We start from the raw sequence: 12,217 nt of genomic DNA, 5'->3' as shown, positions 1-12,217 counted from the left end.
TTCCAGTGGGATTCACCATTTGGTGCCTTTTTTAATCATCTCCGCGCTGCACTCGCGCTAAGCCATGACAGTACGTTTCCTGGCAACTTCCAGTAATTTTATCTGGCTCTTGCTTTCAGCCATTTCTGCGAGACAAATGAGTTACAAACTGCTGGAATAAAGCTTTTTTTAATTCAAAAATGCTTGGCAAATAGACATTCTTTAAAATTTTCATGCCACCATCTTTAGCTTGCAACAGATCTCTTGCTTCTGCCTGACACTAAGGGCCCCTGGGCAGGCAGTGGTGACCAGCAGGTCACCGTGCCCCAGCCCCTTTGTCTGGACACTGAACTGCACCGTGAGTTTACCCTATTTAAAATACTTTGCATTACTTTTCCAGGTAAAGAATCACAGTTGTCCCAGGGACATAACAGAGAGTGAATGAGAGGAGGGCTGGTCAGTGGAATCGTGGCTCTGCTGTGTGATTCACCCCCCGATGTTGTTTGAAGTTCCCCTCAGGACAGGGTAAGGCTGGCGGCCTGATTCGACCAGTGTAAGCAGGATTAGCTGGGATGGTACCTGTGCAACAATAACTACATCTTGGCATTTGCAGACTAGTTAAATGCTGAGATGAAAGGCTCTGCTTAAGTGGGGATGCTTTCTCTGTCATCAGCACAGCAGATGTGTGTCTGCACAGCACAGGAGCTGTTGGTTCAGCCCAATGGTGCATCAGAACCACAGTCATGGGAAGGCATTTCCCCCATTTCTGTCCTTTTTTCACAAAGCCACGCTGCTGCCTTGAGCTGACAAGTGCAGAGAGACTCGGAGCCCCACTCATTCCAGGCTGCTTCAGGAAGTAAGGGCAGTTAAGGAATGGAAATAAACAACAAAAGTATGTGTTCTCTGCTTGCAAATTAACCTGCTTTATGACTGTGGACTTTGCATAAAACAGACAGAGTCAAACATCACCTGGACAGCTCGGGCTGTGTGGAATTTATACCGTGACTGTATCAGCAACCTGCTCTTGCTTACTCACTTATGTTCGTTCTCATTGCCTTCCATGTAATAATGATATCAGCTTACACATTGGCACATGAGGATTAAAGGCTACAGATTTATTATCTTTCCTTAAAATACTATTTTTAGTTTCTAATTATTTATTAAGAACATCAGGGTGCAACCTTTCCAGCATCTTTCCCATACATTCACTGCTACATATTCATCACGCTACAGTGCACTTGGTTTGCAATCAGATAAACCAACAGGAGCAATGTGGGCGCTTAGAAACTAAGCCAACACCTGCTTACTCTTTTTTTTTTTTTTCTAATAGCTGCAATGCAGGCTCTTCTTTAATTCCTGATTCAAGAAGCTACTAAAATCACCAGTTTGATATATTAAATATTGGCAACAGTTACATTTCTTTCTCTCCACTATAGATGTTTTATGGTTCAGTTAAAATAACTTGGAAATAAGCAGGGATAAGTGTCTGCTATGACCTGTGACAATCACAGACCTTGGGGGTTCAGATCTGAATCCTCCTAAGAAAATAAGTACAGAGAGACTTGCAATAGACTGTATCCTTCTGTTTGACCCTACAAAGACTTACTTGTTTCAGTTTGATCCATTCCTTACATAAATTATGGAAAGGTTTGGGTTGGAAGAGGCCTTAGAGACCATCCAATCCCATCCCTACCACTGTCCCAGGCTGCTCCAAACCCCATCCAGCCTGGCCTTGGGCACTGCCAGGGATCCAGGGGCAGCCACAGCTGCTCTGGGCACCCTGTGCCAGCCCTGCCCACCCTCCCAGGGAACAATTCCTGCCCAATATCCCATCCAGCCCTGCCCTCTGGCAGTGGGAAGCCATTTCCTGTGTCCTGTCCCTCTACATATTATCCAAAGTCTATTGCTTGTCCTACAGGTGCCTCCACATCAAACCAGCCTCAGAGGACCAACTTCCCAACAGATCCCTCCTCCAGATCAATGCTGCTCAGAACTGAAGTCCTTGGAAGCCCATCCCTGGGGCAGGAGCCACAGGCACAAACAGGCAGGGACAATGACTATGTAAAGCAGCTTGAATGTTGCAGCAGTGACATCCTTGGACTGCCACAAGAGTCTGTGGAGAGAGAATCCAGCTCAGCTCCCAACCACCAACACATGGAGCTTGCTGAAAGCTTCACACCTTGGAAACCAAATACACCCTTTTCTCTATACACTGGAACACATGGGTGGGTTTTAGGTTGTGTGTCTTTAGCCATACAAATTAAAGTTTCTCACTAATTAACCAGCCTGAGAATAGTCAGGGAACATAAACTTTGTGCCCAAAAGGAGCTTTGGAGCAGATGACTCACCAAGAAGGTTCACTGGTACCAATTCTGTTAAAAGAACTAAACTGCTTGAAAACCAGTTCAGGAGCCAAAGCCACACAGCAGCCTGGAGGCTGAGCTGAGGTCAGAATTCCCACTTTCTGCTCCACCAGTTCACTGGGGCCTTCTCTTAACAACAAGTTACAACTGCCTGGGTGAAGAGTTACCTCTTACCCTACCCAACTTACAGGGTTGCTGTGTTTTTATTGATTTGCCAGGCACTTTTTCCTGCTCACACATTTCTCACCAGGCAATTTGCACGTTTTCAGCCTCCTGCCCTTTGAAGATGCAGCAGAGCTGCTGCTGAAGCCAACAACAGCCAAGTCTCTGCATCACTGGCAGGATGTTGCTGTGAAGGTTTACGGGATTGACTTCTCAGTGACTAAACCTAAAGCTGAGAGTACAGGAGAGCTGACCTTGGAAAATTATCTCATCCTGTTTAGAGTCACATAAAACCCTTTGCCAAATGTCTTAATATAAAATATTTCACGTCATGGATTGACAGAGTTCCTTTCTTACCCTTCCTTCCGTCCACACCAAATCCGATAAGTGACTTTTCTCAGTGAGAAGGCTCAGAGGATGGAGATCCGGTCACTTTTGTGCTAAGGACAGAAATCTCAGCTTTTTACTGTTGAAACAGGAAACGCTGTCAGATCCTTCTGGAGAATTCTATGGTTACATGAGCAAATACAAATTTTGGCCAGGGTGAAAATGGCAGAGGGCATCTCTCTGCTACGTGCAGGTCAAAGACTCTGGAGATGAAGGATGCAAATTCAAGCTCTTTTCATGACCAACTGCAGCACTGCCTCATTTTAGCTTTTTTTTGGTCCAGTTTCTGGTTTTGTGCAGTTTGATTTTTTGGGTGTCAGAGAGGCAGATGCAATATTCGACTTATTTTTAATTCCTTGTCAGAATATTTTTGTTCTAATTCATCATCAAACTATTCAACTTGAAAAAACCAAAGTACTGTCAGCGTTCCCAACCTGGGTCTGGCGAGCAGGGCCCAGATGTGAGACAGCCCAGACAGATGTGGCCTTCAGCCTCCCGAGCCTCCTCACCCTCCATCCTCCATCCTTCCCTGCAGCTTCTGCCGCTCACCTCAGGCAGCCCGGGGTGTGTTTAGCACTGCCTGCTGCCAGGCTCCCTGTTCTCCATCAGCCACCACAGCACTGCCCCCAGCCACCGGCTACACCAGTTCTGACCCACAGCTCACCCCCAGCCCCTCCTCCTCGGGTTATTTCCTGACACTAATGCCTGTTTTTGTTGATCCAGAGTCTAATTTGGAGGGAGCGCTGGCGCTCTGGGCAGCACCAGGGGTTCACAAACCCCGGCTCTGTGCTCCACGCCGCTCAGGGTTTGCGTTTTGGACGAGCCAGAACTCCCAGTTCCCGTTTGATAACCGGTTTGTTCTGTCGCTGGGAGACACGCCCTCCCTCTGTAAATGTTACAAATCAGGCGTATCTGATCCATTATTCACTAACTGCTGCTGCTTCCCACTTCCAGCTCCTATTAGAGGGAGCGCTCATGCCAGAAATGTCACGGTGGCATCATGTGACAGGTGGTATTGATTTAGCGCCGTTGGGCTTTAATGTCACTCCCGTTCAGTGGGACACACGGCGAGCGCACACGGACTCCCAGCAGTGGGGCAGGTCAGGACAGGAGCTCCCAGCCAGCCCCGTGCCAGGCCCTGGGACTTGGGAATGACATCGGGAATTGTGCTGCAGACCACGACATTTGCATATCTGCTCCGAGCTGCTCTAGCACTGTCATTACAGTTTTTATTATTCACAGAATGGTTTGTGTTGGAAAAGCCCATCCCATCCCATCCCATCCCATCCCATTCCATCCCATCCCATCCCCTGCCATGGGCAGGGACAGCTTCCACTATCCCAAGTTGCTCCAAGCCCCATCCAGTCAGGCCTGGTACACTTCCAGCAAAGGGGCAGGCACGGCTTCTCTGGGCAGCCTGTGCCAGGGCCTCACCACCCTCACAGGGAACAATCTCTTTCATAAAAGAAACCAAATTGCAACTATAAATCGTAAGAATCAGTTCTGGGGTTTCATGGCAGGTTTACAGCAATGAGAAGGGAGGCAACACTGGGTGTCACACGGGGAACAGTCAGGAGCAGAACCCTGCTCTGTCCATTCCCTCCTTTTCACTTTTTACAGGATATTCCCTTTTGGCAGAATAGCTGACAGTTTGGGGAAGCTGCTCACAGCCTCTCAAGTCTGATACACAAAGAGCAAAGAAAACTCAAGGGAACACGTACCCACAACCTGGAATTGCCCAGCCAGAGGAGCCATTGTCCAGGGTTCTGCTCCTGCCATTCCTGCACCAACAGCCTGTGAAGGATCCTTGCAGCACATCCCATCTGCCTGTGAGAACACTGCTGAACACTGAGCATTGTAACAACGGCGTCTCTGCCACCAAGAGTGTTTGCCAGAACAGCTTAGCCTGACCCAGAGCCACTGGTGCTGCCAGACTGAATCGCTGCATCCACTGGCCTGACATGACCCAAGCCTCCAAAAGCCTTTTGGTTTAATTTTCCTTGCTGTCTCAAAGCAGGTAGTCTGCCAAGAAGCCAAGCACGGCCCAGCCCTGTGCCTGATAAACATCTCCCCATCTGGATTTCCCAAGCTTTTGGGAAAGTTAAGCAACTCTCACAGAAGGCCAATTCTATACATATTCTATACATATTATTCTGTGGAGAGCTGCACAGAGCCCTGTGCCATGAAATGGAGCTGAGGGCTGGAGCAGCAGAGCATCCACCACCCCCCACAGGTCAATCAAAAATAAACTGTCATTCATCTGGGAAATGTCACAAAGCCCTGAGTCATTGTTTATTCTAAATAGCACCAGCTCCCATCTTCAAAGTGGTGCTGAATGATTCCAATTGCTAACTCGAGAAAAGCAAAGACAACAACCCAGCCTTTGTGTGCAGGGGTTGCTGAGGCAGTGGATCCGTTGGGTTGGGGGAAGAAGGGAACATTCTTCCACCTGGGAGAGAAGCCCCAGGAAGCAGAGGCTCAGTGCTCAACGGCCGCTGGAGATAACAAAAAGTGTTACAGGGTTCACTCCTGGCCGTTCATTCAAAATAACAAACACCTATGAAATGTCAATGGTCAAAAGCTAAGTGGTTTCTGAACTCACTCCATGCAGGTTTCTTTGTAAATCAGTATCTGTGACTTGGGAGGCAAGCTATCACTAGCAGCTCCCTTTCATGTCTTTCCAATCAAAAATTTCCTAATTTACAAGTGCCAAAAAGTTATAGGCAACCCATTTTGCTGATAGCAAAATTCAGTTCTAAACTTGTCTGCAATGATGCACCAAATCTTTTGCAAGCTAGGGAAAAATAATTTCTTTCAAGTAATAAAGACAACAATGTTATGGATGATGAAGCATGAAGGTTGCACCCCAAAATCTCACACACAAAAACCACTCCAGCATCACATTCAGCCTCTAAGAGAAGAGCTCGGCATTGAAATGCCTGCAGGGAAAGTAGTGAACAATTAGAATTGAAAGAATTATTTGGTGACACAGCATTGACTAATGAAGCACAGTGAAATGTCAAACATTACATATAGATGAAGGAAAACAACTGGGAAAAGCAGAAATGCCCATGCATTGATTCCTACAATACATTTCTCTAAATTCAAGGTAAGTAAAACAGGAGTATATCACAGGTATCCAAGTAGCTGGAATTAAAAGCTGTACCTCATAATATAATTATTCATTTGATAATCCATAAGTGAGTGGCATACTACATTGCAAACATTGTGTGAAATGAACAGAAATACTTTGTTTAAAAAATGTTATCTGTCTTCATTACCAGGTTTGTACAGAGGAGAGCACAGCTCTGCCGTAGAGCCTGGTGCTTTGGGATGTGTTCAGTGCAAAGCTGGATGTTCCCAATTGTGACAAACAGCTCTTCCCCCACCATCCCCTGTCCTGGGGCTGTTGGGATCAGCAGCCAGGCCTGGAACACCCCATGGTTTGGTTCCAGACCAAAGCACAGCCGGGGTCACCTGCTGCCCCTCACCTCCTCACGGGACACACCTGGACACTGACCAGCAGGGATGCAGAAGGGTTTGCTTTCAGCTTATCACAAGCACCTACAGACACTCTCAGGCTGTCACACAAACCCCACTTTAATGCAGCCTCCAAGTTTTTCTAGCAGCAGCAGTGTTTTAAAAATACGAGTTTATTTTTCCTGTTTTATTTTTGTGAACTCTTAAGACAACGCTTAACAGGAATAATTCGCTCAAAAAGAAAAGGCTGAATATTTTTTAAAATTATTTCCATCTTGAAGACACCACCTTCCTTTGCCCTCATCTTCCAGCACAAGCATGTTTGCACAGGTGAGGTCTGTGCCACCTGCAGCACTGTGTGTACAGTTCCAAGGTGGCAGGGTCACGGTGTTTCCTTCGTGCAACGGCATCAACACAACAATGAGAGGTGAGAACATTTGCACGCACAAAAGGGAAGTAAACACTGCACAGAAAGCAACTCCAGGCCTGTAGTAAATCTAAACTGGAGAAGATGGTAAAGTCCGAAGTCCCAAATACTCATCTGGGCAAAAGGTGAACCTGAGAAGAGTTTTACCTGTTGATTCTCTGAATCTGAGCCAGGCAAGCACCTGAACAGCAGAATTCTCTTCCTACACCTGCAGCTGTGTATGTACAGAACTGAAATTAAATATCCTGTTGGCAGCAAGCTCCTAGAGTTAGTACAGAAAAGCTGTAAAGACAGGAAAGAGTGTAAGACTTCAACTGTTATTTAAATTTGTATTGACGAAACGCCTTTGAGGAGTCATAACATTTGTCACAACCACATTAAAAATGACTATTTATCCACTAAAGAACTTGTTAGCAGCTCAGTGTAAATTCTTGTGATTACCTCAGTTCTCCCCTCAACAGGCAACAACAGACACCAAGTAAACAAGTGTGGAAAGCTTTCCTCAGGAAACCCTCCACTGCCTGCACAGGGAGGAGATTCAAGGTGGGCCTTGGACAGGCCTATCTATGCCCTCTAAGGACATTGACTGTGACAGTTCTCATACCAGTTGAGCTTTCCCACTGCACTGCAGGCAGCTTTAAATAAAATGGAATAGAATCATTTCAGTTTGGGGAAAATCCTGATGAAGAGAATCATGCTGATGAATATAAAACAAACGACAATGAGCATTATCCACAGCAGCCAGTTGACGGATTTCTTGGCGTGCTGTTCCAGGCGGTCAGACTCGTCCTTGAGCTTCTCAAAGTTCTGGTCTGCCATCCTGAGGGAGTGTGACAGTGTCTGTGGAGCAAAGAGAGCAAACAGCGTCAGCCTCACAGCTGCCAGGTCTGGCAGCTTCCTCCAAGAGAGAAAAGGTTCAGCTGCAGGCAGGTGTTAGTCTCCCCACTCCAATCCCACCTGGAATCGAGCTACAGGATTTCACATCTCAGCCCTTGAACCTTGTGGGCTGCAGAACTGAGGGGTCACAGCTCAACATGCACTACCTGGTTGTCCTGTTTGATCACGTTCTGGGCAGCCAGGGTGTTGTTTTTGAGGCTGCGAGCCAGGCTGAGCATTTCCTCAGCCAGCTTCTCCTGCATGTCCTGGTGGTGCTGCAGCACAGCATCCAGCTCCACTGCCGACTGCTTCTCGTCTGATGTGAGGCCTCTGCAAGAACACAGGGGGAAAAATGGGATTTACACTTCCTTGTGGGTCAATCTCACAAGCTTTCTGAGATTTTATGTCTCTACAAGACAACAAGGCCCATTGAGTCAGCTGAAGCCATTATATTTTGCTTTCTGTGAGCAGACACTTCACCCAGTTTAAAGCATAATATCTGGGATTTAAAGGTCAATTGGAAAACAGTTCCCAAAACACTGAGCACTGGAATGAAAAAATTTCACTTACTTTCGTTTCCTTATGTTCAACTCCTCAGAATCTGGAAAAATTAAAAAAGCATTTAGCATGTTATAAATTCCCTTGGAATCACAAGCTGAAAAAACAAAACTCCTGTAAGGGATTTTTGGATATCCAAACCCTACTTAGCCTCTGCCACGAAATATGGGTGTCAAATGCCTACCTGCCTTCCACAAGGAGAAGAGGACACCCAACATCAAAAGAGGGGAAAAACACCAGCTGAATCACATCCCTGAGGGCAGGGTTTCAGCCTGTGTGTCTTGGTGTTCTTTCAGGACATGTTAGATTGGCCCAGCTCCAGCTGCTCTAACGGTAGCCATGGAAACTTCAAATTAATTCCTCCCAGTTCCCTACGTGAATAACATGGCTGTGTATTCCAGAGGAACTGAACAACACCTACTCAAAGCACCCAGGATCACGTGGTTTGCTCAGAGCAGAAGGGAACAGGCACAAAATAAATTGCCCCTGCTAATTCTGTAATTAGAATGTCTGTTTCTGCATGAATGCTACAAAAAGAGCTTCCTCCAAGTCCCTGCCACCATTGGTAACAACACTTCTGCCTTCATCTGTCAGGGCTTTTGGCTTAGTTTCTTTTTAAAATCTGCTGTCTTGAAAAGAAGTGAGGCACTAAATTAAAAGTACACTCTGGGGAATCTTGAGCACCTGACCTCACTCTTCCCCTCCGTGTAAGACTCAGGTTGACTACAGTTAAAGGAAACAAGAGATCAAACTTACCATCAGTAGCCAGGGGGTCCTGGGAGGAGAAAGAGAACCAAAACTGCAGATTACAAAGGGTCAGTGATAAAGGACAGCCTTGCAGGCCTGGCAGAATGCCTGTGCCCAGGATTTAAAGAGGTGACTCCCCACCTAGCCTGGGACATTTCTGAGACACCCTGAGGTGTGCCAGGCGAGGTTTAGAACCCTGAGGCAGCTGAACACAAGCAGGACAATGTGTAAATCAGCAGCACTGCACGTACTGTGCCAAGCAGCTCTCTCCTCATCTGGCCCGTGCAGCGTGCCTTGGTCTGCAGATGGACGGTTTTGGTGGCCGGGGTTCTCTCCTTGGCTGTGGTCGGGGTGCGCCCAGGGGCCAGCAACTGGTTTGCCAGAGCCTTTTCTGTCGATGAAGACTGGGAGTGGGGAGAAGCAGGGAACAGTCAGGGATATGAGACTCTGCAGTGTGAGGCAGCCGGGGTGTGACCCACAAGGTGCAATCCCAACAGTGAAGTCAGCCTGAACAGCAGCACTGAGTGCACCTCACTGACCAAACCCCAGCCTATTGACATTTCTCAGCTCTCCAGGTACACCTGGCACCATCCCAGACAGGGACAGTACCTGCCCCTGCATCTCCCAACAAAGGAGTGAGAAAGATGAACGCTACATATACTTTGCTTTTGAAAGGAAATTTCATACAATACCTCCTTTTAACAAAACACGAATCCAATATATTTATTCAGGCTTTTTAGGAGCGCCTAGTAAGATTTTAACAATAGTTATTTTGAGATGTAAAATAAAAGTAAGCATAGGAAGCAGGCAATAGGTAAATATAAACACAGAGTACTGGAGTCTTTTCAAGCTGATTTACTAGATCTTACCAATTTTTCAGCTTCTAGGAGTCCCTTTAGGAAGTCCACTTTGCGAGAGTATTCATTCAGCAGTTCAGGGGCTGGCTTGCTGTTGGAATTGAAAGATACTAATATGAAAACCAAAAGTTATCAGCATTTTCTACTGTTCTACTTTCCAAATGAAATAATAATAATAAAACCAAACCCATATGGCTCTTCAAAGAAGCAGAAATAGCCTCAGGTTGGGAATACACTTACAACCCTCTGCAAATCACCTTTTCCAAGGCCGGGAGGGCTCAGGGAACAGGTGTTTCCACAGGGAAGTGCATGCTGCTGTGGTGTTTGTGGGGTATGGCTGACTTCCAGGTAAGACATTACTGAATCACTGTGTCATTAGTGTTACAAAAGTACTGCAAGATCACCAAATCCAACCTTCGACTGAATCCCCCCGTTCCCACTTAACCGTATTGCAAAGTGCTACATCTGCTCGCTTTTTGAACACTTCCAGTGGTGGTGACTCCACCCCATCCCTGGGCAGCCCGTTCCAGTGTTTTACTACTTTCACTGCAGGAATTTTTCCTGGTATCCTCCCCTGGAGGATCTCCATCCCAAAGGGTTTTCCCAGAAGCACAAACCCCACAACGGGCACCCAGGGGCTCACCTGGCCTGCTTCTTCAGCTCCCGGAGCATGTCCTCCAGAGCAGCCACATACTGAGGGCAAAAACAACACTTTAAGCGGCAGCATTAAGGAGAAATACCCTTTTGTGGCCAAAGCTGTGAGTTTATCACCACAGCGCTCCCCGTCTCGGTTACTGAGGCCGGACGCGGTGTGCGGGGCAGAGGGGCGGGAGGAGCGCGGCGGCCTCACCTTCTCCAGCCGCCACTCCTCGGGGTCGCGCCGCTCCGCCGCCAGCGCCTCGCACCGGCTCAGGAGCCGCATCAAGTTCAGCTCCAGCCGCGTCGCGGCCATGGTGGCACCGGAACTCGCCTCAGCGCCGGGCGCCATCTTGGGGCGGGGCGCGGGGAGGGACGGGAAGCGCCGGGCGGGCCGTGAGCGCCCCGGTTTATTTAAAAAACCCAAAAACTTCCCGCGAATGCAATGCCCGTGCACGGGCACAGAGGCAGCTGCGGTTCGGAGCCGCTGGGGCAGCGCTGTGGCGGCTGCTGTGAGCGAGCTGAGCTCTTCTCGCAGTCCAACATGGCGCAGCGCCGTGAGGGGCCGGGGCACGGCCGCGGCTTCCAGGTGCCGATGGAGGATCGCAGCTCGCCCTCAGGTGCGTCCCCGCACTGAGGGGAGGCGGCTCCGCACAGCACACCCAGCATGGGGGTTCTGTCTTTGCTCCAGGAGCACCAAAATCCTCCCCTCTGACACTGCAGCCGCGTTAGTGCTTCCCGTTTCCCCGTCCTTTATCAGTACTCTATAAAAACAGTACCCGATTAAAGGCTTCCTTCGGAATAAATTGCTTGTTAGACAGACATCGATAAACTACTACATGTATTTTTTAAAAGTGCAATGTTTTAATAAACGTTTTATACATGTTGGTCTCAGTTAAGGCTATTACCGCATTAACAGTTCTGTAAACCACAGAGAAAATTGTCATAAAATCATACAAAACATTAAGGCAACACACATTGACCTAAACTCACTGTTGGTCCCATGAGAGTCCATTGTAAGGCAAATGGAAAAGGCACAGCAGCGGAATGGGGGGGGGCTTGTTTCCTGTACACTCAACCCATGTATTCAACATTAAGCTTTACTTTCTTTGCAAGGTTTTAATTTAAAGTGGAGAATATTTGCTTAAAACAACCTTGTTTAACCCTTACAGTACTGTACATTTCTGGGCTGCCTTCCCTGCAGCCACTTAAGAGACCATGAACAAGTTCACAGCCTTCAAAGGGTTAAAGCCAAAGCTGTGGTCAACTTCAAGAAGAGTCCGGAGAGCTGAAGAATTTCACTTCTCCACACAGGGAATGTGAGAGTAAGGGTCCGAGAACCTGCGTTTGAGTTTTGCCGTGGGCTCGTATTCATCCCCGAGTTCCTGAGCGTGGGCCAGTGCAGACCCTTGTGCAATGTACACCGACTGGATGCTGTCAGTCCGCCTCGCTGGCTGCTCCCTCCGCTGCACCACCTGACACTCTTCCTTAGCCAAAACCTTGTCCTGGGATTCTGTACATTTGAACAGCCCGGGAGGAAGTTTTATGTTTGCTGTTGGCATCACCGGAGTTCGACGGGGCACTTTAATCTTGGACAGTGTTAAGGAGTATCTGCGCCTTGAAGCCAGGGAGGCAGAGGAAGAATTTGAAGAGATTTGCGGGAGAGAAGGCACTTTGCAAATGTCTTTGGCAGGCACGCTGGAGCTCTGAGCACAGCAGTGTAATCCAATAATTGCTTTAAAGAA

At 47.8% G+C, this 12,217-nt stretch overlaps 2 protein-coding genes across 9 annotated transcripts in view; both read right to left on the bottom strand.

Moving 5' to 3' along the window:
- Positions 1-6,526: 6,526 nt before the first annotated feature.
- Positions 6,527-11,046, bottom strand: USE1 (unconventional SNARE in the ER 1). The gene is made up of 8 exons (XM_014883058.2): positions 10,687-11,046; positions 10,480-10,529; positions 9,849-9,927; positions 9,231-9,383; positions 8,989-9,007; positions 8,245-8,275; positions 7,842-8,004; positions 6,527-7,638 (listed from the first exon to the last, which is right to left on the bottom strand). The coding sequence occupies exons 1-8, from the start codon at positions 10,822-10,824 to the stop codon at positions 7,456-7,458; spliced, it is 816 nt and encodes a 271-aa protein (XP_014738544.2). The 5' UTR covers positions 10,825-11,046; the 3' UTR covers positions 6,527-7,455.
- Positions 11,047-11,314: 268 nt separating this feature from the next.
- MYO9B (myosin IXB) overlaps positions 11,315-12,217 on the bottom strand; it is a 41,710-nt gene continuing 40,807 nt past the window's right edge. For all 8 annotated transcript variants that reach the window (XM_014882982.2, XM_088179101.1, XM_014882984.2 and 5 more), the window contains one exon: positions 11,315-12,207. Coding sequence is in view for 5 of the 8 variants with exons in the window: in XM_014882975.2 (XP_014738461.2) it covers positions 11,771-12,207 (437 nt within the window). In the remaining 3 variants the exon portion in view is untranslated. The remainder of the gene's footprint in view (positions 12,208-12,217) is intronic.

Source organism: Sturnus vulgaris, chromosome 26, assembly GCF_052056855.1.
Source record: "Sturnus vulgaris isolate bStuVul1 chromosome 26, bStuVul1.hap1, whole genome shotgun sequence".
Lineage (NCBI taxonomy): Eukaryota > Metazoa > Chordata > Aves > Passeriformes > Sturnidae > Sturnus > Sturnus vulgaris.
The sequence above is the reverse complement of the archived record's forward strand: the minus strand, read 5'-3'. Positions and strand labels throughout refer to the sequence as shown.